Source organism: Lissotriton helveticus, chromosome 7 (genome assembly GCF_964261635.1).
Source record: "Lissotriton helveticus chromosome 7, aLisHel1.1, whole genome shotgun sequence".
Lineage (NCBI taxonomy): Eukaryota > Metazoa > Chordata > Amphibia > Caudata > Salamandridae > Lissotriton > Lissotriton helveticus.
This window is the reverse complement of record NC_136068.1, coordinates 1847433635-1847460843: the sequence shown is the minus strand read 5'-3', so window position 1 is coordinate 1847460843 and position 27209 is coordinate 1847433635. Positions and strand designations below refer to the sequence as shown.

The following is a 27209-nucleotide window of genomic DNA, read 5'->3' as shown; positions in this document are numbered from 1 at the left end:
CGCACCCTTTGGTTTCTGGGTCCCTATAATCTTACCCCCGCAAACTTGCTTCAGGAATAGTTTCCCTACAGTCTTAATTGTTTCCTCGAAGACAAGCGTTGCCCTACCTGGGACTAGGTGGGCTAATTATATAGTGTCCAGCTCCCTTTGCGAAGTTGATAGTGCTGTGTCTAGAGCTTTTAGCTTGGTTTTGTCCAGGGCTACTTTACACCACTTAAGGCGTCTCCCACAATTGGATGGAAAAACTTTGGAGGCGAGCTCCAGTTTGTTTGGTATTATTTTGCTTATCTTTCCGGGCCACAAGCTCTTAAGGGTTAATGAAAGCGAGTTGTGGTCACTGTCTACAGTGGGTAGGACAACCATATCCTGGATCAACCTCCAAAGCATGAAATCAAGGAGGATGTAATCAATCCTTGACGTATGGTTCGCCCTATTAAATGTATCAGCACCCATGGGGTCCGAAATAGTTCGGCCATTGACAGCTCTTAAACCAAACTCCATGGTCAATGCGTTCAGCTGAATCACCCTTTGGGACCATCTTTTTATTGGTTTAATGGATAGCATGGGTATACCCCTCCTTATATCATCCTCACCTAGGTCCAAAATATCCTCTGTCGCAAGAGGCTCGTATGTACAGTTAAAATCTCCTGCGACCAGGACTTGGATACCGTCATTACAGTCTCTGAGCTCACTTTCAAGGATGGTCACTATTGGAGACAGAGAGCCATTTTTTGTGCCCCTAGCATAGATGTTAAATAGCTCAAGGGTTCGCCCCCTGTTAGGACCCTTCAACGAGATTCTGAGGATATCTTGGGAGTTGCACTGCTTTTGCGTAATGTGGCAGCCCAGGGAAATGCTTCCCCAGATAAGAAGCCTCCCCGAAGGGCGACCCTTCCCTGTAATTGGGGGTGTTGCAGGTAGAAAGTAGGTAACATAGCCAGCTCTGTGGAGGGGTTTCAGGCTCCAAGTCTCCTGGAAAATACAAATCTTATGTGCCTCCACCAAGGTATTCCAGTCTGGTGAGCCTAATTTTCTATGGATACCTGCTATGTTCCAACTGATAACCTTAAGTAATTCAATAGTGTCTGGGGCATGATTTATTAAAGAGTCCAGTCGTTCTCTGAGGGGATTAGATTCCGTTTCGAATGACTCAATAGCTGGGATGAGCCGAAGGGATATGACCAAATCCGGGGCAACTCCCTGGTCAATTGGATATACTGCTAAGGTCAAAAGGTCACTTGTGAGGTTATCTTCTAAGTGGGGTAGAGAGGAATTGATATGTCAATACCCTAAATCAGGGCCATAATGTTCTCGCCTGTTGCCAAAATTTGAGGTGGGGTGAATACAGTGATCATTGGGAAACCCTCCCCAGGATTGATATCCAGTCAGTCAGTCAAGATAGCTTTATTCGGTATTATTAAAAGACCACAAAAGCACATATAAAATTCATACCACATGTGTAATACAGTCAAATATTAAAAAGATCTAAAAACGTGTATAAAAAACATTATAAAAAGGGAATCAGAGGAAATCAGCTCATTAAATGTACTATTAGCAGCATATATGTGTAGGGACAATTCTAGTATTAGATCATAGTGCCCCTAGTTCTAACCACGTATTTCAGGTATTTGGCAGCTGTATCCACAGTAAGTTCATCATGTAGCATGTACAGTCTAGTTAGAGCAGGTCTGCATTGGCGCAGACCCCACAGCCTTAATAGGGGTAACAAAAGTCTCTTTCTCCCCCACTCATAATATTTACAGAAAAAAATGCTGTGGATGTTAGACTGAGTCGAGATGTCATCACAAGGACATTTTATCAATAATATCCATAATTCTGCCATTGGAGTGGAGGCAGTTGTTGCAGATAAAAATGCCCCAAACCAAATGCTCTAATTCCACTGTTGCCAGGCTTGTTATGATGGTTACAAATGAACTTTACGGCACGTATATCCCGAAAGTTAACCAGGATACAATCGCCAGGGACATCCTTTGCTCTACTACCCACCCAGCCAACTCTTCTAACGAAAAGAACCTTTCCATCTATTTGCCTCGGTAGAGACATATTATTATTCAACCAATATGTAGTTTTGTTTTTTAGTTCGGAGTATGTTTCCGTTTTGCCAGGCAGTAGCCGGGGAACTCCTACCAAAACAACTACATAGGTCATACTTGCAGAGGGCAAGTCAATATGGGGAAAGCTAAGCCGTTCGCTATCTGTTTCGCCCGATCTATGAGTCAGATTTGTCCTCTCATTTGCTACATTACTGGAATTATTTTTGTCTTTCAGGGTCTGTGTGGGTACATCAGTGCTACCTCCCTTGCCGCCTATAGTTGCTACCTTACTGGGGGCGTTTCAGTCTCCCTGCGGTTGGGAGTTTTCACTGTCTCTACACCCCTAACTTTTTGCTATTGGTCGTTTCTTTGGTTTACTTCCATTTTTTGTGATAGGTACTGGGAGATTGCTACTACCCGTTTTCCTAGGGAGACCTTTTTGGTTTGGAGGAGCGATAATAGGTGTCTGCAATGGGTCTTGCAACTTCTGTTCGTCAGAAGCAAAGCTATTTTTTGAATGTAGCTTAATTAGTGCCTTTAGCGAGAAGAAGTTGTCAAGAGTCCCTTGTTCAAAACTATCAAGTCTTTTTGATAGTGCCTTTACCCTCTCAAGTACCGGCAGTATAAGGGACTTCATGATCTGTTCAATATGGACAATAAGAGGAATGTCTTTGGGAGGGCTTGGTGAGCTTTCTAGGTTCAGGCTTTCACTAGGCAGTGGAACAGTTTCAATATTAGGGATTCCACTGTTAGTTTGGGTAGAGGGTTTCTCCAACAAGGCCTCCAGTCTTTGCAAGAAGAGTTCTCCGGATATAGGGCCACCAGTTTCAGCTAATGTAATTACAGGGTCTGATACATAGCTACAATTATTCTTTTCCTGTGGTGTTTTTAGGCTTTTCGGCTCTTTTCTGTTTCTTCTTCCTGTCATCTCCTGCGCTCCTCTTAGACCTTTGGTCAAGAAGGTTTTCTCCAGAAAGAAGTTCAGACCTGAGCCTAGCCAGTTGTCCTCTAGTGATTACACTGGGGCTGCTTATACTTTGGTCTCCCTCAGAAATCGAGGTCAAACTTAATGATCTTTTGCAGTTCTCGCTGTTTTTAGATTCATCTGGCTGGGATAAAGGGGTAGTCAGAGTCTGAGATAACCTATCGTGTGGGGATAATGGTAATGTCACAAAGGGCACATTACTATTCAAAGGAGATAAAACTTGAGTCGCTGTGACCTGGCGAATACCTGGAAGAGAAGCAAAGGAAGGTGCCAAGATTGAATCTTGGGAATTGGTGGTAAACATTGATATGTTAGAGGGGGGCAAGGGAGGGAGAAAACCCACAGGCAATGACATGCGATGTTCTGTGCTTTCCCACCACACCAATTGTTTTTTGCAGCATGCGATCTATCGCCGTCAAGCTAGGAAGCTGAGGGTTAGCGGCTACATTTTGTTTAGGTGCAGGGGCAGATCTCGAGGTATTACGCCTTCCCATTCCTATGCAATCTTGATAACAGGTGCAAAACTAAGTACTGAGTGTAAGATTAGCACTTAACAAGACTACACTGGATGTAACACAATGCAGCACCCTAAGGGAGTAAAGTTAATCAAAGAAATGTTTCTATATGCAGTCAGACCTTAGCTAGTAACAGCTCACAGTCGTGAAGATAGCAGGTAACAGGATCTTAAAGCAACCTATGTAGGTACTGGGACGCAGGACCATAGGACCAAGAGGGGTAGCCCAGCCCAGCCTCTCCCGGCCACTAACGGCCAAAGACGGTCCTGCCCTTGTCCCGGGCTTCTCCCGGGACACTCCTGCGCAGCCGATTAAGCCAGGTAATTATATACCGCCGATGGTGTGGGCGGTGATGTGGGCGTGGCAGTCCCCGGGCCAGGTGTAGGATGCCCAGAGCCTTCCGGGACTTTGAGTCCTGGTAACGCTGACCGGGTGTAGGTACATTTGCAGCCCCCAATGTCCGCACAGCCTCAGGGTCCGATTTGCACACCTCCCGAAATCCAAAAGGAATGTTGCGCCCTTGAAGTTTTACAAAAGCCCTCATGAGCGCAGCGGCACCCGCGCCTGCAGGTGCGGCAAGGTTTTAAGAGCGCCGATGGTGTGGGCGGTGATGTGGGCGTGGCCGTCCCCGGGCCAGGTGTAGGATGCCCAGAGCCTTCTGAGGCTTTGAGACCTGGTAACGCTGACCGGGTGTAGGTAGATTTGCAGCCCCCAATGTCCGCACAGCCTCAGGGTCCGATTTGCACACCTCCGGAAATCCAAAAGGAATGTTGCGCCCTTGAAGTTTTACAAAAGCCACACGAGCGCAGCGGCACCCACGCCAGCGTGTGCGGCAAGGTTTTAAGAGGGCTGATGGTGTGGGCGGTGATGTGGGCATGGCAGTTCCCGGGCCAGGTGTAGGATGCCCAGAGCCTTCTGGGGCTTTGAGTCCTGGTAACGCTGACCGGGTGTAGGTAGATTTGCCGTCCCCCAATGTCCACACAGCCTCAGGGTCCGATTTGCACACCTTCGGAAATCCAAAAGGAATGTTGCGCCCTTGAAGTTTTACAAAAGCCCACACGAGAGCAGCGGCCTAACCATGGTTTCTGTTCTCAAAACTGGCTAAGAAATGTATAGTCAAGATGGACTATTTAGTACATACTGACAGAAAATATTTACGTATTTCTCAATGTATTCTAAAGTATAACAGTGCCCACACGCTTAGATTAGAACCTCTATCAATTGAACAAGCATTTGCAATGCAATAGGTCTCGCATTAGGAAAGTTTAAGCTATTGGTATTGTAAATGACACATTTTTTATTTATGTGTTGGTTTTGAAAATAGCCAAATTAATAGCTTTGTCATTTACAATGCCAATAGTTTTAACTTTTGCAAATGTGACACCTATAGCATTTGTTATGCAATATGTGTTGTATTTACGTGACTTAGATGTATTGATATTACAAATAACAATGGCTTTTAATTTTTTTTTAATAATTAATCCTTAAATAAAAGTTATTGTAATTTATAATGCAATAGCTTAAACTTTTGTAAATAACTTTTGTGAAGATTATGTTCAGTGTATTTTATTGTGACGAAAATCCAAGAACAGAAGTGAAATATTAACATCTTTTTGTGACATTTGTAATAAAGCTTAAAACATTTAGAGAACATATTTGAACCAGTTGTTGTTGAATGGTTGCACAGATTGATGCTGTTGTGGCGCATAGTGATGTTGTGGTGCCCCTGAGTGATGCGGTGGTGGTACTGAGTGATGCTGTGGTGATGCGATAGAGTGAGTGCAATAGATAGAGGGAGGGCGATAGCTAGAGGGACGGGCGATAGATAGAGTGAGGGAAATAGATAGATAGAGTGAGGGCGATAGATAGAGTGAGGGCGATAGATAAATAGATTGATAGAGTGAGGGGCGATAGAGAGGGATAGATAGATGGATAGATAGATAGATAGATAGATAGATAGATAGATAGATAGATAGATAGATAGATAGATAGATAGATAGATAGATAGATAGATAGATAGATAGATAGATAGATAGATAGATAGATAGATAGATAGATAGATAGATAGATAGATAGATAGAGTGAGGGCGATAGAATGATAGATAGTCTAATTATGTGGCATGTAATTATGTGGCACTGAGTGGTATTGTTTGGAGTGTATGTTGCATTGAGTGCAGTGTAATTATGTAGCATTGAATTATGTGGCACTGAGTGGTATTGTGTGGAGTGTGTGTTGCATTCAGTAGAGTGTAATTATGTGGTGTGTAATTATGTGGCACGAATGGTATTTGGATGGTATGTTGCATTGAGTGCAGTGTAATTATGTGGCGTGTAACTATGTGGCACTGAGTGGTATTTGGAGTGTATGTTGCACTGAGTGCAGTGTAATTATGTGGAGTGTAATTATGTGGCACTGAGTGGTATTTGGAGCGTATGTTGCATTGAGTGCAGTGTAATTATGTAGCATATAATTATGTGGCACTGAGTGGTATTGATTGGGGTTTATGTTGCATTGTAATTATGAAGCATATAATTATGTGGCACTGAGTGGTATTGTGTGGGGTGTGTGTTGCATTCAGTAGAGGGTAATTATGTGGTGTGTAATTATGTGGCACTGAGTGGTATTTGGAGTGTATGTTGTGTCCAGCGCAGTGTAATTATGTAGCATATAATTAGGGTACACTGAGTGGTATTTTGTGGAGTGTTTGTTGTATTCAGTAGAGTGTAATTGTGTGGTATGTAATTATCTGGCACTGAGTGGTATTGTTTGAGAGATGTAAAGCCACCTTTAAAATTTCCTAGGAATATGTCCCAGCCGCTGGATTGCACAGTTCAGAGGACTGATATTGGATGGTCTGCTCATTCTAGTGCTCATCTGCTCTCTGGGACAAGGAGGTGAGAATGGCACCCACGTGAGCGATTTCTGATTCTTCTCTTAATCCACACCTATAACCCTCACATCTGAGGGCAGCTGCTGTCAGGTGAACTCTATCTCCACGGCTGCTGAAATAGATTTTTTCTCTCTGCCTTAATGCCTAAATGTTTTTTATATTTTAATCTGGAGTGTCGAAATAGAAGGGCACCTGTCGGATAGAGGCTGTGAAATTGAGTCTTTGGCACACACGCGTTTTGGAGATGGTTTTGGGCCCACACAGCTGCCTTTTCCTGTGTTACAATGAGCTTAATTTTTCTGAACAGCATTAGCAGAAAAAATTCCACCCTCAGTGTGATGAAGTAGGCGCAGCAGCATTAAAAAAAATAAACTTCAAATTGACTGTTTCAAAATATCAGACACTCATCTAGGAGTGGCAAATCCGAAAATATAAAATGTGCATAAAAGTGCATTATAGAGAAAGGAGTGGTCAGGTAGTGCATTGTAAATGGCGTATCCTCTGAAAAAGGAAAAATATGCAAATAAAACAAGCATTGGCAAAGCCAGTGCGTTATCTTCTATAATGTGATTGCCAATCTAATGGTTTTTAATGTTTGTGTAGCATTATTTAAAAATATAGGAAAAAAATGTCACCAGTGTATCACAGCATGAACACGGACAGGAGGTCATCTTGGAATGAGTTGTTCCTTTCCAAGATGGCCGACAGTGCATCAAGACACATGGTCCACTATCTTGGAAGGGGTTTTCTGAAGCAAAGAGCACCCTAAGATGGTAGTCAGAATATGTCCCTGCATCAGTTCATGATGTAACGGTGTATGTATCCACATCATTCCACTAGTGGCCCTTTTGTTTTTAAGTTTAATTTAGCATTTTTCCTGGCGTGGTTAAGATGTTGGCCAGTTAAGAACAGTGCGGGTTAGCTCATCTGCTCGATCAGCCAACTGCCGACTAATATAAGGCCTCCGAGCTGGAAGCGAGTCCTGGAACACACCTAGACGGTGAACAGCCCAGTGCCTGCTCTGAGGGTCTGCCGGACCCACCAGACACTGCCTGCAGCAGTGTGGCCAACCACTGCCCACACACAGCTTAAGGAAGGGCACCTGGAGGCCCATGCTTGAACGCTTGAGGCAGCGGAAAGGGACCATGTCATGTCCTAAATGCATCCATCATTGGCGCCAGGGCGACGCCCCCAGAGGAGAGAGACGCCGATGTCCCAGCTGGCCCTGGGCTGCGTACGCCAGGCTCGACCTAATAAACCATACACGGATCCTGCAGCAGGTGGATTATCATACGCAGCTCTTAAATATGATATAGCATTGAGCAAAGAGGTTGGATTTTAGGAAAAGCAATTGCTCAGTATAGAGTTTCTTTAGACTTATGAAATACATGAGTGTAGACTACTTTTAAGAGACATTTGATAGTGCAAAATGTAGCCTTCATTGTCAACTGGGCAGATATGGGTAAGAGATAAAACAAGTGTGACATACTGATGAGTGATCCAACATCTCTGGCTGTAGCTGGAGCTCTCAAGATCTTTGATGTCTGAGCATGGAACCACAATGGGTGAAAATGTGCAGCTCTAGTGATCATTAATGGAGTATTTCCTCTTTGAATTTTGCAGCTGACCCACAAGGTCCCCATTTCCGCAGACCTGCCCCGTGGATAATCGTCTTGCTGATAGTCCTGGCTGTGCTACTAGTCCTGACTGTAGTGGGATCTGGCCTTTGGAGTAAGTGAATGATTTCGCAGAAATACATTGTGTACAAATCAAGGAGACTTTTGTTGCTGAATAAACTAATCTAAGTGGAAACATTTTCAAGATTATCGAATTTAATCTCATTTATTAGAAGCACAAGGTAAGGTTATGTGAAATCAGGTTTACTACTAGCTAGCCATCTCTCAGTCACTACCAAAGCATTATCAACCCATCCCAGAAACCCAAAAAACATAAACACTCACATGCATGCACACGCATCCATATGCACACACATGCATGTGTGTATGTGCATGCACAAACACACATGTGCGTGCACGCACATACACACACACACCCAAGCCCCTCGCCCCTCCCGCCATTTGATGTTGATCTACGTTCCATAAGTACCTCACTGCACATTTTTCCTGATAAAAATCCCAACAATTGTCTCTTCTGAACCAATTTATACAAGGCTTGCCATCTCCTTTACAGATAATGTCTATTGACTTTGAGTGGTGTGATGAAAAATGATGTCCCCTGCAGAATGTGATGCAGAGATCTCAGAGAAATGTATAAGCCTTAAGCAGAATGAGGGCCTACTGAACGTAGGGGTCCTCCTGCACTGTAGAGTCCGCAGGGGCCTATGTTATGCCTCTAGCTGTTAATGTGCATGGATCTGTGTGACATTAAATAACAACCTTCAAAATAATGTACATGGAGTACAACACACAATTATCCACAGATTTACCCAATCCAGTGTCCAGTGCAGCAGATATGAGATGTGGCATAACTCTAGAGACAGCGTTTATTGTTGTGTCAGCATCATGGTATAGGTAAGCATTGACAAAGGAAATAGATTTAGACTTGGTGGGCTGGTGAGATGGTTATTTTATTTTCCTTTGCAAGAATGTGCAACAAAAAGAAAACAACAAAACTTGGTCACCATATTGTTGCATTAAAGAGTTTTATTTTAAAGTGAGAAATGCACAGTAGTATATTAGGATAACCTCTATTAGTTAATGCACTGCAGAGGACTGTGTGTAACCAGAGAGCCACATAATTGAATTTGGTTGGTAGAGTAGAGAATAGTGACTAGTGTATTTTTAGTGCTACGAGATCACAACCTGTGACAGAAAGCACTGAGAATGTTGCACTTTACACTTGCATTACACACATTATTTGAGATGTCATCAGTGATGTCATCAGGGATGTCCCTAACCATGTCATGACTGATGTAATATGTGACATCATCACCAGTGGATTGCGGGCGCGAGAGTTACAGTTAGTACAACTAACTATAACGGAGGAATTTCAATGGTTTTGTACAAGTGAAATGTCCTGCTAACTATAACACTCCGAAGCCTATGGTTTTTCATTGAATTTCTAAGGTTTTTGAAATGATAATTCCTAACTATAACCTGCCTGAAACCTTTGTTTTTTTCAGTGAATTTTAAAGGTTTTTTAAATGTCAATATCTAGCTACAATAAACGTATAACCTATAGTGTTTTTTAAGTAAATTTTAAAAACACGTGTATAATTTTTGTAGTAAAAACAAACTTAACAGTAGTGTTTTATAACTTATAATTATACCTCCTGGTTTTATGGTATTATTTTTTCGGACAGTCCAACTGTATTTATCCATTTTTAAAAAAAATAATTGTATCTGTATTTACCCATATATATTTCGGCTTTTGTAAAAAAATGAATTTGAAATTAGTATATTTCCACATTTATTTTACTGATAAAATATGCATCTCATGGCTGAAAGACTGACCGTTTTCACTTATGTAAACACTCTTAGATGATAAACTATGCACAACCTTCATATTAAAATGTGCAAGTTTTCTTATACAAGCATATATATTGCTCTTTAAGGCTCTTTACTAAAAGTCTTTTATTGTTTTTACCCTTTTACTTTTAGAAGGACAGACCTATTGGCTTAGTACTCATCATTGGCAGCATTTATAATAGCTCAAAAAATTACCCAATATCCTTATTTTTCCACACTTTAACATAAATACAGAGAGGAAAATAAATCCTTTTCTTTCTGTATTTATCTGTAAAAATCAATAAAAACATAAAACAAGGAGCCCTACTTATAATTTAAGAATGTTTTCAACTTAATTAGCAGTAATTAACATATAAGTGTGGTAAAAGTATGATGCAGCACCTATAATACCTGACTTCGAACAACAGTGTTCACAGTTCGATTCCAAAATCCATCAGCATCTTAGCCCACCACTATCTCACTGTAGGTAACACCTTGCTTAATCTTCCCAATGCCCCAAACGCCAGCACACCCTTCCGGGGCTAGCTTTACGCTTTACAAATGCTGGCATTTTTTAATTAAAAAGCATAGTAATAACAAATATTAACACGTTTTTTTTCTTCTATTGTAAACGATATTTATTTATGTCTTCTATTTAGATGTTTTTATTCATGAGAATGCAAAGGACACAGTTTACCGGGTAACACTTTTTAAACTCTCCAATGCATGTAGATAATAACAACCTTATATGTGTTATTATGGAAATCGAAACCTTTAAAGCTTCACAGTTTGTAAATTTTCCCAACACGTGCACAAGTAAACAGTTAAAATGTGAGCACGTGTAAACTGTAAAACGTGACATCTTGAGCAGAGCCGAATCTTCCTTCAATAGACTACTAAACAACCAAAAACTGTATAAACCACACCTATTGTGCGATTAGTTTTGTTTTCGCGAGTTATTTCTGTGTTGCCAATCTGTGATGCATGTTCCCTTTTCTAGCATTGGATTCTTGTGTTGTGTCAACAAAACATATTCCAGAGTTGTACGTTGTTTAATTATGGTGTAGTAGAGAATTATTATTTGTGGCTATTTGTCAATATTTAAACATTTATATCTAGAAAAAAGCGTTATCACATGTTTTTCCCTTTTTCTCTGTAACGTCAGCAGCTTGTTTTCAGAAACAGATAGATTACAACAAACATTGCCCCTTTTCTGGCTCCTTTCAGCTTATATATTGTGACTTTCTATATTATAATATTGACACTGTACTTCGCTTCAGAGGTGTTGGTGACCCATCGGCGCAAACCCTAAACATTTACAATCAATTTCACCACTTTCCAGTTGTTAGTGTGTTTTCCCCTAAGGATCACATACTGTTAATATGTATATTATAATATTAACAGTTATGCTGATCTCAGTGGAGTTCATGACCTGTCAGCACAAAGAGTAAAGATATATAAGCAATGTAACCAGCTTCTAGTTTTTAGTGTGTTCCCCCACCTTTTGATCATATACAGTGAATATATATTATATTTTTCACAGTCATAATGATCTCTGAAGAGTTAATGACCCGTCGCCACGAAGATCAATCTTTTTGACCTCCCGGAGACAAGAAGCTCAGAAAATAATTACCACTCTAAAGTATTTCATTATGGGTCTTCTGTTCTAAAGATAACTTTATTTTCCTTGTCTTTTTACTGTAACAATGGTGTCATTCATTATATTGTAATAGAATTTCCTATTGTTACAGAAGAGGAATAGGAGATTTTTAGGTGCCATCTGTAATACAGCTTACGAAACATTAGAACGTACTTGATCAGATATTTTTCAGGGCGCATATTTTACGAAATTGCAGAATAAAAAACAGCTTTTATACATAGTTTGTTACTTTCAATATTTGATAAACCCTACATTTCTGAATGTTATTTTCTAATTTCTATTCTTCTCAGTTGCGATTCCTATTCCCCTTCTCCCTAAAGAACATGTAGGACTAGTTCTGTATATTATAATAGTACTATCCTATATATTCTTAAGTGAGTATGTGATTTGTTAGCGAAACAGTTTGCGACCTCTAAGCACTACGACAGAACGTTCCTGAATTCTACAAAACACAAATTTGAAAAATTGATAATGCATACATTTCTATGTAATATGAAGTCATTTGTATTTAACTGTTTCTTACTTGCTCTTCTCAACTCAGATAATGTAGTGCGGGAGTGTTGGTTGTAGCACTTCTTTTCTACATTATCTAAAAGTAACTGATACCCTCCTACATTATCAAGAATATGGGGCAACACTTTTACAAACTAGAGCAGAAAAAAGTAGTGTATGGCCATGCTTAACTGATATTTTATGAAATTCCATTTTTAATTGTCACCCCTTTCACACATACAGCATCAGTTTCTGAAGAAAGTTTATTTGTATTTGCTAAATAAAAACTGTTTCAAACCTTGACTGAAATTTTTGCTGTGCAACCACACCTCCCCATCAGAAAAGTAAATGCCACATTATAAATAAATAGTGCTCCTGGGAAGTATCCCACCCGCCAACTTGATTAAAAAAAACACCGCAAGATACTGTAATTTTTCCGCCGTGATTTGTACACAACACGGCAATTATATAAATGGCCCTTAAAACATATAAAAACTATTTTTACTCTCACAATCCCTGTCACCACCTTGTGACCACTGTACAGAGTTAATACTAGTAAAAACTGAAAACGCTGCTATTCCCAAAATAAAGTCCCCTCTTTTTTCCCCTCTGGTCTCCACAAATGTTATAGCGCGGGGATGCCTCCGGGTCACCAGGCGTCCTACAAATCGCTAAATAAATAAATAGTGTTCCTACCCTCCCCTCTACTACGTTCTTTTCCCATACTCCTTTGGAAGTACGTCACAAAATCACTGACAACAGTGAACCGTTCCCACCCAATAAGGAGCAAACTTGTACTCGGAACACTTTAGCCACTAAAATGTCAATGTTGTTCTGCAGAGGAGGAGGGAATGGCTGCCAACACTTCTACTGTTTTAAAAAAAAATCTTTTTATTAAATGAAACAAAGAAATCAACAGGAGGTGCCTTACATTACGAAACAAGAAAGGAAAATATACAAACATAAACGGATGACCACCAAGGCGAGAGCTGAGACAAAAAACTACAACAAGCATGCGGCCGTATAGTATACAAAAAAATATTCAAAGCCCAATCCAACCAGCACTGACCACAAACCCCTCCTCCCAAAAGAACAGTATTGGCGTAAAGAAAACAATTACAAGTGGCAGGGAAGGTGGAGCGCAGCAGAGCAATGGGCCGGGACTACGACCGCAACCAATACGCAGCCATAAGGACTGCGACACGTTGTTAATACCTGTGCAATCAATACCGCCCCCAGGACCCGTCCACCCACAAAACAGGATTGTCCATCGGTAAGGCCCCCGACATCAGGATTCGAATAGGATATCAAACAGAAAAACAAAAACACATACAACACAAAACCCCCTTGCCCCCACCCTGCACCGCCTGCATATGGCTTGAGCCTAACCCCAACTAGCAGTGTGCCTGTCGCCCCAACTAACTAATTACTAAAAGTAGAAAATAGAGGAGGACCCCCGGTCCCCCCTACCCCCTGCCAGAACCAAGCAACCCCTAGAATGGACCCATAAATCTTAAGGAGCTCATACATAACTAAACCTGGGAAGCCAAAACACCGCCCAATCTCCCGTACACACCATGGTAGCAAATCCCACATCCATCGAGACCACGATATCTGACCCAATCAATAAGTCTCATCCTTGGCCCTTCCGAGCAGTCGTGCGAACCCCTTCCGGTCGAACTGCCACCTCTGCAGGATAGTCAAAGTGCAAAAAAGGTCCCGCAAAGTTCCTCTGGAGACGAGGCAAAGATGTTAAGTCACTGAGAACCCCACCAGCACCAAAAACCCCCCTCACCGCCATGAACTCCCAACGTTGTTTCCTCCGCAGTCGTAATGAAACTGCCGGGGGGGAAAGATGATGTTTCGAGCCTAGAACAGTCCTCAACAGGAGTCTCCGGAAAGGGAGCACCGATTAATCCTCCCACAGTCAGCAACGATGTTAGGCTTGACGATCCGTTCGAAGCACCAAGCTCACGGTTATCGGCCATCACACTGACCAGAGGCTTCGACACCTCTCGCTGCACGGGGCCCACATCCTCCGCTGAAATGGCCATCGTGGGTATCTTAGCTCAAGTTAGTTCTTGCAATGGAGCAGAGTCCGGTCCCATACCCCCTGTTTCAAATGTGCCAGCAATCATTTTGTAGACAAGGGCTTCCACATGAGAATGAAGTGCCCCAATGGCCGCCAGTACAGATCTCAACGACGGTTCACACTCAGCCCGTCCCATCTCTCCTCGCTCGGCATCGATCATATTCAGTTCCCCGAGAGAGCCCGGTCTCTCCGGGGGAATAGGCAAGAGCGGAACGGACGACAATGGAGGGCGACTTATTGTTCACCACGGCTACAATGTGCACTCCGCTACCGCAAGCGAAGACCCCGACCACACGAACGCCGGCGGGGGGCAGACCGGGTCCCTGGGTCAGGGACCTCCGCCCACAGCCTCAGTTGTGCCTCGTCACCCCTCCTTCGATATTAACCAGCTCTGATGACCGCTATCAAAATAGGGCAATGACAACTTCCATTTCTATAGACCGGACCCTGCCGAACTCCCATGGCCGATGTTGTTCAACTGGAACCCGGCTGGGCCAGTACTCGAGGCCCCGGCTTCCAAGCTGGGTTAGGCCGCAAAGTGAAACACGACATATCTCCGTCCACCAAGCCGATAAAAGTCTTTCTTGGGATCGCACCATCAGACAGTACTTCGGTTCATACACACGGAGGCAGGGCGTAAACACAGGATAAATGACAGGATCATCTGGCAGGAGATGGAGGTTGGCGGAGCCGGGAGCCTAAGCAGCCATCTTGTTCACTAGCGTAGCTCCTCTTTCGAACACTTCTACTTTTAATGCTTCACAGCCAATGAACATTAAGCTTCGTAAGGTCCCGCTTGGAACACGTTACCCAATTAAATGTCCCTAATAATCTGCGAAGATGGAAGATATCGCTGACATCACTTCTTCTTTCAACAGTTTACAGCCAATCCACATTAAGCTTGTGAAAGTCCTCCTTGGAAAACGTGTGCAAATCAGATGTCCCTCCTACTCCACAGAGCGGAAGTGAATGGCTGGCAACACTTCTACTTTCAATAGTTCGCAACCAACCAACAGAAAGCTCAGGAAAGTCCTCCTTACAACATGTAAGCCAATTATATGACCTTGCTACTCTCTGGAGCAGAAGTGAATTGCAGAAAACACTTTTACTTTCGATAGTTCGCACCCAATGAACATTAAGCTTGTTGTTGGAACATCTTAGCCAATTAAACGTTAAATTTGTTCCACACACACACAGAACACGCCCTCCCACATATTAATACATTTCCTGTAACAAAGTGACTCTATCTGAAACAAAAGTGAACACTGCCTAATAAATAAACATTATTCTACATTATATAAAAAAAAGCTGCAATACGCCGCATTGTTGTTTTCCCAATATAATTTTCACAGCCTACTGCACCCCTCTCCCAATATGAGTGAAGCCCCGGGACTGTGGGGGCCCCAGCGAACAGCCGCTATTATTTTTATTATATTATCCACTGACTTCTTCTACGACTAACGGTTCCTATGGAAAACGTTTAAAACTACACCACAGTAATTGTTTCAATTAGCAACATTGTGTGGTGAACTTCTTACCTCTGTGCTCACTTAAGTGTTCCATGAACTGTTACTATTGTAACAGGCGGTAAGCAGTTTGGGGGTAGGGTTGAAAGGTACTGGTTGTACATAAACCATTATATTTACCCAGGATCCTCTACATGACAGAAAGGAAAGCAAAGTAAGACTTAACACTGTGTAGCAGATTTACAAGCCCCCTCCGACACTTTCGCGTCACTTTTCCCATCTTAAAAGTGATGCAATAGTAATGCAATGAACTTGTAAATCTGTCCCTATGCCCATTATGAGCAAAACAAGTACACAACTCCTTCAATTCTTCATTGATCAAAGTTAGACAGTATTGCTTCACGATTCACAATGAACTTCAATAAATGCTTCGTACCTATTTAAATGGAAGAGGAGATTGTCGATATTACAAAACTTAGTGGCATATTTACAAAGACGGTGTTAAAATTGGCGTCGATTTAACACCTGTAAACTACAACAAAAACGCTAAAAATGGACTTCAAAATCATTTGTTATCTTACCGGAAAATGTTCTCAACATTGCTGTTTCCAATAGAAGACTGAGAGCCACCCCCCGGGGCTATATAATGAATGGTTCTGGGAGGTTCGAAGGCCCCCCTGCAAAATTAGAATTGTGGGGACCTCACCATCCCCCCTCAAGCCCTGGGAACCACCACCCCCGGGGATTTGTGTATTGTGGGAGGCAGACTGTGTGGCCCTCCACCTGGAGCTCTCGAGGGCCCTGGGGACCACCACGTGCCAGGGCCGTCTCCTGCAGTTTCTCGGGGTGCCTACCCCTGGGACTCTACTGTTTGCTATGAGAAGGCTGGAGTCTCACGGCTCTTGCCCTCCCATAGCAAATTTAGTTTGGATTTTGAAAGACACAGCAGTGAAATCTGTTCTCAATTTCAAAATCCAAACCAGATTGTTTTTCCACATGCAAGTTAGCATCTCCCCATGTGGAAGAGCAATACTGGCTCCCGAAGGATGTGGGGTGCCGGCGGGACTGTAGGGGCATTGTGGCTCCCCCCACGGTTCCCAACATTTTTTATAAGACCCGGGGGATAGGGTCCCCAGGGATATTAGAAATTACTGATAGGGACTATTTTTTTACGGTAAAATTAAAAGTCGCTCACCCAGCGCAGCGTTCAGTGAAGCCCCCTGTTTAGCACACACTTGATGCACGACTCATAATCTGTAGGGTGCGCAACTCCAGCGCCTTTGTTGCACAACTTCTACGAGAGAACAGATTTCCTTGCCATGGGATGCCGGGATGGACACCCCGGGACACTGCAGGAGCCGGCCCTCCCACAATACATAAAGCCCGGGGGAGTGGTGGTCCCCGGGGCTTTGGAGACCTAGCAGCCCACCCCAAACATTTTTTTGTAGCTCTAGGGAGTAATGGGGCCCTCGAGTGCTCCCGGGGGGGCCACACCATCCCCCTTCCACAATACATAAAGCCCCGGGGGTGGTGCTCCCCGCTGCTTTGGGGACCTTGGACTGCTCCCCCCACCATTTTTCTTTTAGCCCCGGGGATGCCAGGTCTTTTTTAAAAAAAATTGTGGGCCCTGGGGGTTCTTCTGGGACCCACTATGCAGGTCTAGAGGGTAAAATTATTTCTACCCTGCCCCCTTTCCGCGTTTTGTACACATATTCCCCTGACTTTCTCGGCTTCGCTTCTACAGAGGCACAAAATGGCTGCCAACAGTTCCTGGTTTCAAATGTTGACAACCACTTGACAGCCAATTAGCATTCAGTGCCTGATCGGAAGGGTGCACTTATGGTACGATGACGATGCGCACAGACTCCGGGGATTCACCGCGCCCATAGATATATAAATTACTTTAACTGTATTTTTCCCAGGAACTACTGAACAGATTGACACCATTTAAGCAAAAGGCACAAGTCTGAACTGAAGACTACCTCTTTGCCAAATTTGGCGTAATTCCGTTCAGCAGTTCAAGCTGTAGCTGTGGCTAAATGTCCTATGGGAAATTGCATGGGGAAAACATGTTTTGGGACACACATTTTTTCTCGGCACCAACTTGACGAATCACCGTGAAACTTTCAGGATAGGAGCAGACCAGAGCTGGCCAAAAGTTTGGAATTTTTTTGCAAAGATTCATCAATCGGCGCCAAAGTTATTGGGAATAGAATGTTGCGGATTTCCTATGGATAATAGGTCCAAACTATAACTACCTACTGGCGACCTATATATATATATTTTAATTAAACCTATTACTTTAATAATTGTTTTTAAGTAGATAAAGGTAATGATATATAATAATTATATATATATATGTGTTTTAAATTAAGTTTATTTGTTATATGTGTTAAAATATATAGTACATCTGTTTTTTTAAATTAATGTTACTATTCATTGTATTTCATATTTAATATTTAATTGTATATATAGTTAAAAAACAATATTTAATGCGACAATACTAATGAAATCTATATTTTATTTCAATAATTTTATACAGACCATAATAAATATAAGATGCTGATATTCGTGACATCGATATTTTGGTCTTGATATTTTTGTATGGGGATATTTTTTGGGTCGATATTTCATCAGAGAACCTGACAAATTCCTAGCTTGGATTGCCAATCTTTTATGTTCCAATGAATGCCTGGATGTTTTTACATGAGAGAAAATGGAGGAATACTTCATGCTTTATAGAATAAGCAGAGGAGGAACTGATGGCATGTGAATCACAGGGGTTGTGATGATCAGTTTCTTTGAGCTGTAGAAGGAGCATTTGAAAAGTTTGACCATTTCCTTACTCTCCCAATTCTTCACCTGTACATTCCACTCTAATGGCTTCCTTCTCTTCTAACTCCTCTTGCTTCAGTTTTCAAGTTGCACCAGGAGAACGGGGCCCTGAAGATGAGCCAGAAACAAAGAGATGAATGTGAAGGCACCAATAACTCAGGTATATTCATATTATTCTTTCAACAAAGTTTCATGTTGCTTACTTTTCTCAAAATTAGAATAAGTATCACAAACCCTGTTGTCCACTGTACAGTTTAGGAATATATGGCCTACAAATAGTCCAGCGGGGTCCTCTGAATGTACTTAGTTAGTAAAGGGTAACTAACCATCCTCTCCAATTTGCATTTGCTCACAAACATCTAACAACTATCACAACAAGCTTGTGTATTGTTTCTGGGGGAAAGAGCGTCCACAGAATGACATTGGTCTTATTTTAGAGTGAAGCCTCCATTCCTTTGAGGTTGGCCTTTTCTTCTGGCAATCACCTCGGAGATAAGAGAGTGTTTATGACCCCACAGAAAAAAAACGTTATTTCTGTGTCCCTAAGAGAGACAGACAGTTGTGCACCAGTGTTACATAACATCACATAACATAACATAACAGGTGCAGGCTTTACAGTTAGAGGAGCCTAGTGCGACAACCCATTTGTGTGCCTCCCCTATGACCTCATTTTCCACAAATTTCCTCGCTATAACTTTCCAACAATACCACTCAACTCTCCACAGACACTCTTTAATATGCATTTTAAAAAAATTATATTTTGCTACTCATTTCAAATCGAGGTTGGCCGAGCACTTTACATCCCACACTCGTTATAAAGGGCAATGAATTTTACATGTGTAAATCAGTCTACAGGAAATGTTAGACAAAAAAATGAGGAATACAACTCCGTGATCTGCATAGTGTACGTTCTTTGCAGCAGGCATATTAACCGTCTGTGCTACTTTATAATGAGTCAAACCTGCCACTAGACAAAACATGATATCTCTCCAGCAGAAACATTAATCACTAGAGTTATCTTGACATTTTTATTGTTGCCTAAAAACTGCTGGATGCAAGTATAGCGGAGCCCCCAGGTCTCCCAGGACACCCCCTTAAAAACAACGCTTCAACGCTTCTTGGAACATATTTAAAACTTTTGACAAAAGTGGCATTCACAACATTCTTTCAGCTTTGAAACCCTCAAACCACTACAATTACCCCTTACAAGTGAACATCTTCAGGGATATCAAATCTGCTATACTCCACTGTGGACCAAGATCGTAAAATGCCTTGCTTCCTGAAGGCACTATGCTATACTGTTTTATAAGTAGGGTAGGTAACCCCTATTCTGGAAAAAACCACGGGCATATTGCTCGGACCTAAACAACTTCAATCTCCAACATTTCTTCTGTGGTAAAGCTCCTTGAAAAATGTGTCCAGGTCAAATTATGCAACCACATAGAACAATTCAAATTTCTAGACCATTTCCAATTTGGTTACGTCAAGGCCACAGCTCTGAAACATCTCTCCTGCACATAGTGGACGGTGTGCTAAAAAAGCTGGATCTGAACATATCATGACTTCTATTCCTTCTAGATCTATTGTCTGTTCTCCATAAGGTTAAACATATCAGCCTCTTAGACTTACTGGAACAAAGGATGTGGTTATCAGTGTCTGTCTTAAATTTCTTCACCTAATTTCTCCACAATACTACTCCAATAATCAAGGTTATATGGTTCGTGTCCAATGTCACACCTCTCTCTGATCTACCCTCCTCAACCTATTCATGGAGCCTCTAGCTCAAAGTTTGAAATCTACCAACATTCATTGTGACGTGTATGCTGATGACACCCAATTGTAGTTGAAAATCTCTTCCCCGGAAGGTTTTAGGCCCCCAAACATAACTCTCCAAAAAACCCAAACCTGGCTAACCCAAAACCACCTCAAACTAAATTCATCGAAAATGGAATTCTTCCTAATCGTCCCAACCAAACATTCTCCCAAGAGTGAATTATGGATAAAGCATCTAAATGCCCTTTACTGCTCACCACGCAGTATAGATTCCACAAGATCTCTGGGAATAACACTTGACATCGAATCCGGAACTGTATGGGTCAAATCAGGTCCTGGATGAGCATGTAGTCTTAAACTCAATTCTGAGAAGAGCGAGGTGATCCTGTTCGAAAACAATCCTAAATTCTGGTCAGCACCCTGTTGGCCAGCTGAACTGGGACCACTCCCTGTCCCCACAAACAAAACTATTAGTCTTGTGGTCATCCTGGATGATAAACTAAATCTTGGTAAACAAATCAATGCAGTCATTTAATCTTCTTACTTTACCCTACGAAAACCTCTAGGAAAATTTTTCATTTCCTCCCCATCAGGCCAGGAAGTCAGTCATCTCAACCTTAACACTGTCAAAATTAGTCAACTGTAATGGCCTATAAAATTGTTTGCATGTCCAATATGTCAAGAAACGTCAGGTCCTGCAAAATTCAGCTGTAAGATCACTCATAGGACTGTCCAGGTATCACTCCGTCTCTCTTGCTATAAAAGATCTCACTGGTTAAATATAAAAAATTGGATTACATTCAAATCCCTGTGTCTTACCTACAAAGCTCTTCATGACCCTGGACCACTCTTCTTAAAAAAAGCTCTGTCTTGGTACACCCCAACGAGAAATCTATGATCATTAGGATCCTTCAAAAGAAATGCCACTAGATATAAAAAATCCAAATGGGGAGGGAGCAGCTTCCTGGCAGGAGCGACCAATCAATGGAATTTTCTCCCTAAGGCACATCAGATCAGCCCGCTCCATTCTACAATTCAGGAAATCCCTATAACACCTGGCTTTTTACTCAATAGCTTTTCCCTGTACTTGTTCTGCTGCTATATGTTGCACTTTATAAGTTTTTTTAACATAGCATAACATAACAAGAACATGCAGGAGCAGCTCAGTACCGCCACAAAAGGAGAAAACTACCTAATGAACATTTAAAAAAAATGTAACCCTTCCGCCCCTGTAATAAGTTTAAGCGCTAACTATTCCCAGGGTGGACTGTGGATTGCAATCCTATGTGGCCTTCCTGGATCCAAGTTGGTGCCTCTAGGGGCCTCTCTTAATACTTCTGCTAGGCTCATCACGGGAACAAAAGGAAACAAAAAATCACTCTTGATCTAAAATTCCTAAACTGGCTCCCATATGAGGCAAGGATACAATTAAAATTGCCTGCATGACCCATAAAGCATTACACTACAACATCCCAAGGTACTTGGCACAAAAACTACAATTATCTTGTGGATGATGATCCTCTAGGAGCACCAGCACCTTTCTTGCTGAAACCACAGAAATTCAATTAAAAGAAAACTTGTAACAGAGCCTTCTAGGGTATTACCCCGAGAATGTGTAACTCTCTACCACCTGAAATTACCGATCCCCTCAATTGCTTCATTAAATAAAAAATAATTAAATATTACTTTATTAACACATTTTTATCTTGCCTGCTTGCTCATATGGCGGTAACTTTCCTCTATTTGTGAGCTTAATTTCTTGTTTCTTCCTTCAGATCGTCTCTAAAGAGCTCTGATACCCCTCAAAGGTCACGTTTGCACTGTAAAAAACTTTATAAATACAAAAAAAGAAAAAGGTGCTTTTAAAATCAACATGTATATTTGAACACTGCGTCTCTCCAGAGGTCAGTGCCAGGTGTGACTGCACCGGTTGCTCCGCCATAAAGATGGCACTGGAACATAACATAACACATGTGTTCCATTTTGTCAGGCCCCCTATGCCACCCTACTGCTTTCATAAAGTGTAATTTGTACTCATTTATTTAAAGATTTGTATGGAGCTGGCAAGACCCTGGGGCATCAGAGCGCTTTACAGACATTGTCAGGCAGGGTTAGCAAACATAGAATATAAAGTGAGAGCTAGTTGAGAGTCGGATCAGAGCATTTCTTGGAGAGAAGCAAAACAAATAATAAACAATTCAAGTAGGAGACTCTAGTTATGTGCTAGGAGTTAGGGCACCACAAAGGGTTAAGGTGCTGAGGGATGAGAAGATCTTTTAATTGTCTTTGGAAGCTCATGAAGGATGGGTTTGTTTGAATATGTACTGGGAGGAAGTTCCAGATTGTGGGGTCATCACCCCAGAAAGAGAGCACTATGGCCTTTTGTTTTAGTTTTGAGGGTGGGATGAGAAATAGGGTGTTGGTTCTTCTTAGATTGGATTTTGTTAGTTTGGACCCACGGTAGACTGGTTTTCTGTTGTGAGTGAGACAGGCAGTTTTGAAGCAACAATGAGTCACTTAAGATTATCCAGGTAGGACAAATGTGCTTGTGTCTTTAGATCCAGTAGCCATCCTTACTGCTGCATTTAGAGTAGCTCCTAAGGGAGCTAAGTGTGACTTTGCGGTGCCAGTGAGGGTGGCATTTCCATAGTCCAGTCTTGAGTGGCGACTTTTAGATCATTGGGAGGGAGAAGGGAATTGATTTTGTGTAGGAGTTTTAGATTGTCGAATGCACTCTTCACTGAATTTCTTATGTGTGGTTTCATGTTAAGGGTCCAGGGTAATTCCTAGGGATATAACGTAGTCAGCCACAGTCAATTTACACTCAAAAGCGCCAAAAGTGTTTATCCATTCTTTGGACCTGGATCGCCTGATCGTTGTTGAATAGGAGATTTCTGTCTTGTCTTGGTTGAGTTTCAGGTGGTTGTGTGATATTCAGTTTTGGGACTTTTGAGAGAGTGGAATTTAAGTGTGGTAGGTCCTCTATGGAGTATATTTCTAAGTAGAGCTGAGTGTCATCTGCATAAAGGTTGAATGGAACAGGAGCTTGTTTGAGTATTGGTGGTAACGGGTTCCATCTAGATATTGAAGAGTGCAGGCAAGAGCACTGATGCTTGGGGAACACTCATAATTATGGCGGAAGTATTGGAGATCACATTGTTTATTTTTTATTTTTTGGCAGGAGTTATGTAGGTATGAAGGTAACTATTTAAAAACCAAACCATCTGCTCCAATTCATTTTTGGAGGGATCCTAAAAGCAGCTTGTGATCAACTGTGTCAAAGAACACTGATATGTCAAGGAGGATGATCAGGCAGCATCTATCCATATCCAGAGATTTGTGCGATTCATCTCTATATTTAGGACAGCTGTTTCTCTGATACAGCCTTTCCTAAAGCCCAATTGTAGTGGGTTCAGTAGGTTGTTGGTGTCAATGTGTTGATTGAGTTGGGAAAAAATGCCCTACTCAAGAATGTTTGCTAGGAAAGGAAGTTTGGAGACAGGACTAAAGTTGTTTAGGTATTTTGTGTTAGCATCTGTTTTTTGTAGTAAGGGGTGACTTTCCCACGTTTGAGCAAGGCAATTGGGCTTAACCTCATTGCTTAGGGACCTATTTTTGATTTTGGTCCATAGAGGGTCAGGGCTTGGTTGAGACTCTTCGGTAGGGAAGCCAAGAAAGAGTCTGCTAGGTGAGAGGAGGGCTTGGCTTTCAAAATCATCATGAGCTGTCCTTTGGCATGAGTGAATTGAATGTTTTCCAGTTTCTCAGAGTTGTGAAGATAAGGGCTCATGTAAAGAGGCAGACCCTTGAGAGTCTGAGCAGACTGAAGGAGTGTAGGTTTCCTCCTTTGTGATGGGAGAGATTCCTGTGGAAGGCTGATTCGGGTAACCAAGCAAAATGTTAAATCTTTGTTATTTTGTCATTGAAGAATTTCACGAATTGTCACTATGTTCTTTAGTGACATGAGGACTATCTCCTGCTGGCTTTGAGGTTTGTTGCTTAATGGTGTTAAAAAGTTCTTTGGACTTTTTATACTTAGTCTAGTGCTCTGACGAAGAAAGAGGCTTTTTCTTTTACTATGCGATTGTAGTAATTTCTGCATTCCACTGTGAGCTGTTGAAGATGGGTTATGGACGGTTTTGTTCTCCAAAGTCTTTCTGCAGCTCTGGGTTGCCTTCTTTCAGAGTTAAGATCTATTTGTCTCGGTTGGCTGAAGTCGTTGAATTATAATGTGCTGTAAGTTTCTATTTTGTAAGGTTGTCTGTTAGGGGTGGAGGGAGCTGTGCCATCATTCTATCTTCTAGATCAATCAGAGGAATCTGACTAAGTCCATTGGCAAGTTTTCTGAGAGAGAACAGGGGGAATGTTTGTTTGATTGATTTGGCATTGAAGGATGTGGTGATCTGACCAGTCATTTGGAAGGATGTTTTTGGCTTTGTTTCCAGCTATTACGATGTAAAGGGTTGCACCTTTGGCATTTGTTTGGCCTTTGCAGAGATGGATAAGATCTCAATCAAGAAGTAGTGTATGTGGCCTCCAATGCAGAGGTGAACCTCCGGCATGCCAGACTTGGTTTCGGATACACTCACCGATATAAACAAGTACTCTTACAAAATACACTGGAGGCGGTCATTTACCTTTTGAGGTTCACTTCTGCCTTGGAGGTTACGTACACCACTTCTTGATGGAAGATACGTAGGCACTTCTAACTGGCCTAACGCTTCTTCTCTGGAGATCCCTTCCATAAGAGGGATACTTTGCTTTTATTACACACTAGCAAATTTAATCCATAGACAAATATACCCCAATAACTTTTTGCCCTGAAGAAGCCCTTGCTAGGGTGAAACGCGTTGGCTGTTTCTACAGCTGCACACAGAGCTTGTGTAAAATAAAGACATACAACGAAACCTACAACTCGACTGTTGAAAGAATATTACTTTGCATACTCTGTAATTTTCTGATCGTGTGTATTGCCTCTTTTCTTCTTCTTCATGTTTCTATTTGAAGTCATGTGGCAGCTGGCCATTTGAGGTGGGCAATACAAGTACAAAGAACACTACATGACTAGCCTAGGTAGTGCAGTTGCCGTCAGCCCCGCTGCCTCATTGTCTTTGTTGATGCAAATATATTCATCTAAATGAAATAGAACATAAAAATACATGTTATTCGCAGGCACTTGGACAGGTGAACTTTAACTTCTGTCTTTCTAGAGAGTTTGCCTCTTTTGAACCCTGCATTAGGGCAGCACAAAGCCCAGTTCCTGTTTTTATGCATTTACACCATTTAAAGTGCAATCAGTAAACCTGTTATTTCTTCGGGTTAAACCAAGATTTACTGGCGACACAGTGAGCCTCTTTCTGTTTTGCGATGTGTTGTCTCAAAATCATGCACAAATTCGGAGAAGCATTGGGTTAAATGAAAGCAAGTATGAGAGTGCAAGTGCCTACAAGCAACCGCTCAGCAGTTCATGATATAGTCCATTTTGTTTATAGAGAATATATAGGTAGCATTTCTTTTTTGCTAGCCCCAAGAAAACTTTGGGTGCTTGTCTTCCTTCCATAAATATCAACTCAAAAGCAACATTTGCTGTCAAAGGTTTCTGGGTTAAAAGCCCTGTAAATAGCACTTTCACAGTACTAGAGGGATCAGCTTTAGAAGGATGAAAGGCCTGAGTTAGACATGTCAGTTGCTGGCTCTGGGACCCATAGGGTAGGAACTCATTTCAGCATAGAGCAGATAAGCCCACCTATTAAAATCCTATTGAAAGGCTGGTACGTCTGACTTGCTCATGCTATTAATCTTTTTTAATTAATATTTGAAATCCACAGTAACCTTTGGTTTAATTTCTTCTTTAGCTGGAGCTCACTGTACGCCATCTTGTCCTCTAAACTGGCAACAGCGTGAAGGGAAGTGCTACTACTTTCCAGAAAAAACAGATGAGAAGAACTGGAGTGTGAGCCATGAAGACTGCTCCTCCAGGGGCTCCCGCCTGGCAGTGATAGAGGACAAGGCTGAACTGGTAAGGCAGCAGTGATACAGGAGTAAGGCATTAGTGATAAAGGAACACAAAGCTGGTAAGGCATCATTGATACAGAAGCAGACAGAGCTGGTAAGGCATCATTGATACAGAAGCAGACAGAGCTGGTAAGGCATCAGTGATACAGGAGCAGGCAGAGCTGGTAAGGCATCATTGATACAGAAGCAGACAGAGCTGGTAAGGCATCAGTGATACAGGAGCAGGCAGAGCTGGTAAGGCATCAGTGTTACAGGAGCAGGCACAGCTGGTAAAGCATCAGTGAAAGTGGACCAAGGCAGAGGTGGTTAGGCATCAGTTATACAGTAGCAGGCAGAGCTGGTAAGTCATCAGTGATACAGAAGGAGAACCGGTAAAGCGACAGTGGTACAGAAGCAGACAGAACCAGTAAGGCATCATTGATACAGAAGTAGGCACAGCAGGTAAAGCATTCGTGATATAGGTGTATGTAGCCTGCCTCAGTGATCCTTTGCCTGCATTTAGCGACAGGACCTGGCAGAACTGTAAGGATTCCAAGATATAGTCAAAGGACAATGTGTTGTAGTTCTCTAAATAGCTCATTCTCAGCCCAACTGGGGTGCAGCAGTTTCAAAGAATGACTGTAAATGTTAATAACTTTAATGAACATTATATATTGCAATTCACAGCACTGAAGTGTGAGAACACAGGAGAACATAATTTCAAAGGTTAGAAATCATCCACACATGGAGAGTGCAGTGTGAAAAAACATCAAGAGAAGGCAGATAAGCAGAGGGGAGGAAGCAGGAATTTGCAGATTAGTAACATCGGAAGATAAATAAATAAATAATCCACATTTGTAAAGCGCACAATCACCCGTTAGGGTCTCTAGGCGCTGGGGGCCGTCGGGAAGATTAAGCAAGCTATTGCCCAGAGTCACATGGTGCTGGGCTAACCTGCCGCCGGAGCCGGGGATCGAACTGTGAT

General features: G+C 42.1%; 1 protein-coding gene across 2 annotated transcripts in view; it reads left to right on the top strand.

The window, feature by feature from the left end:
- LOC144767764 (uncharacterized) overlaps positions 1-27209 on the top strand; it is a 144324-nt gene that overhangs the window by 14256 nt on the left and 102859 nt on the right. Inside the window, exons 2-5 of one of the 2 annotated variants that reach the window (XM_078651146.1) lie at positions 6357-6449; positions 8069-8176; positions 18537-18617; positions 26086-26249. In XM_078651146.1, the coding sequence (XP_078507272.1) occupies positions 6357-6449; positions 8069-8176; positions 18537-18617; positions 26086-26249 (446 nt within the window). The remainder of the gene's footprint in view (positions 1-6356; positions 6450-8068; positions 8177-18536; positions 18618-26085; positions 26250-27209) is intronic. The other variant, XM_078651147.1, reaches the window with a different exon arrangement.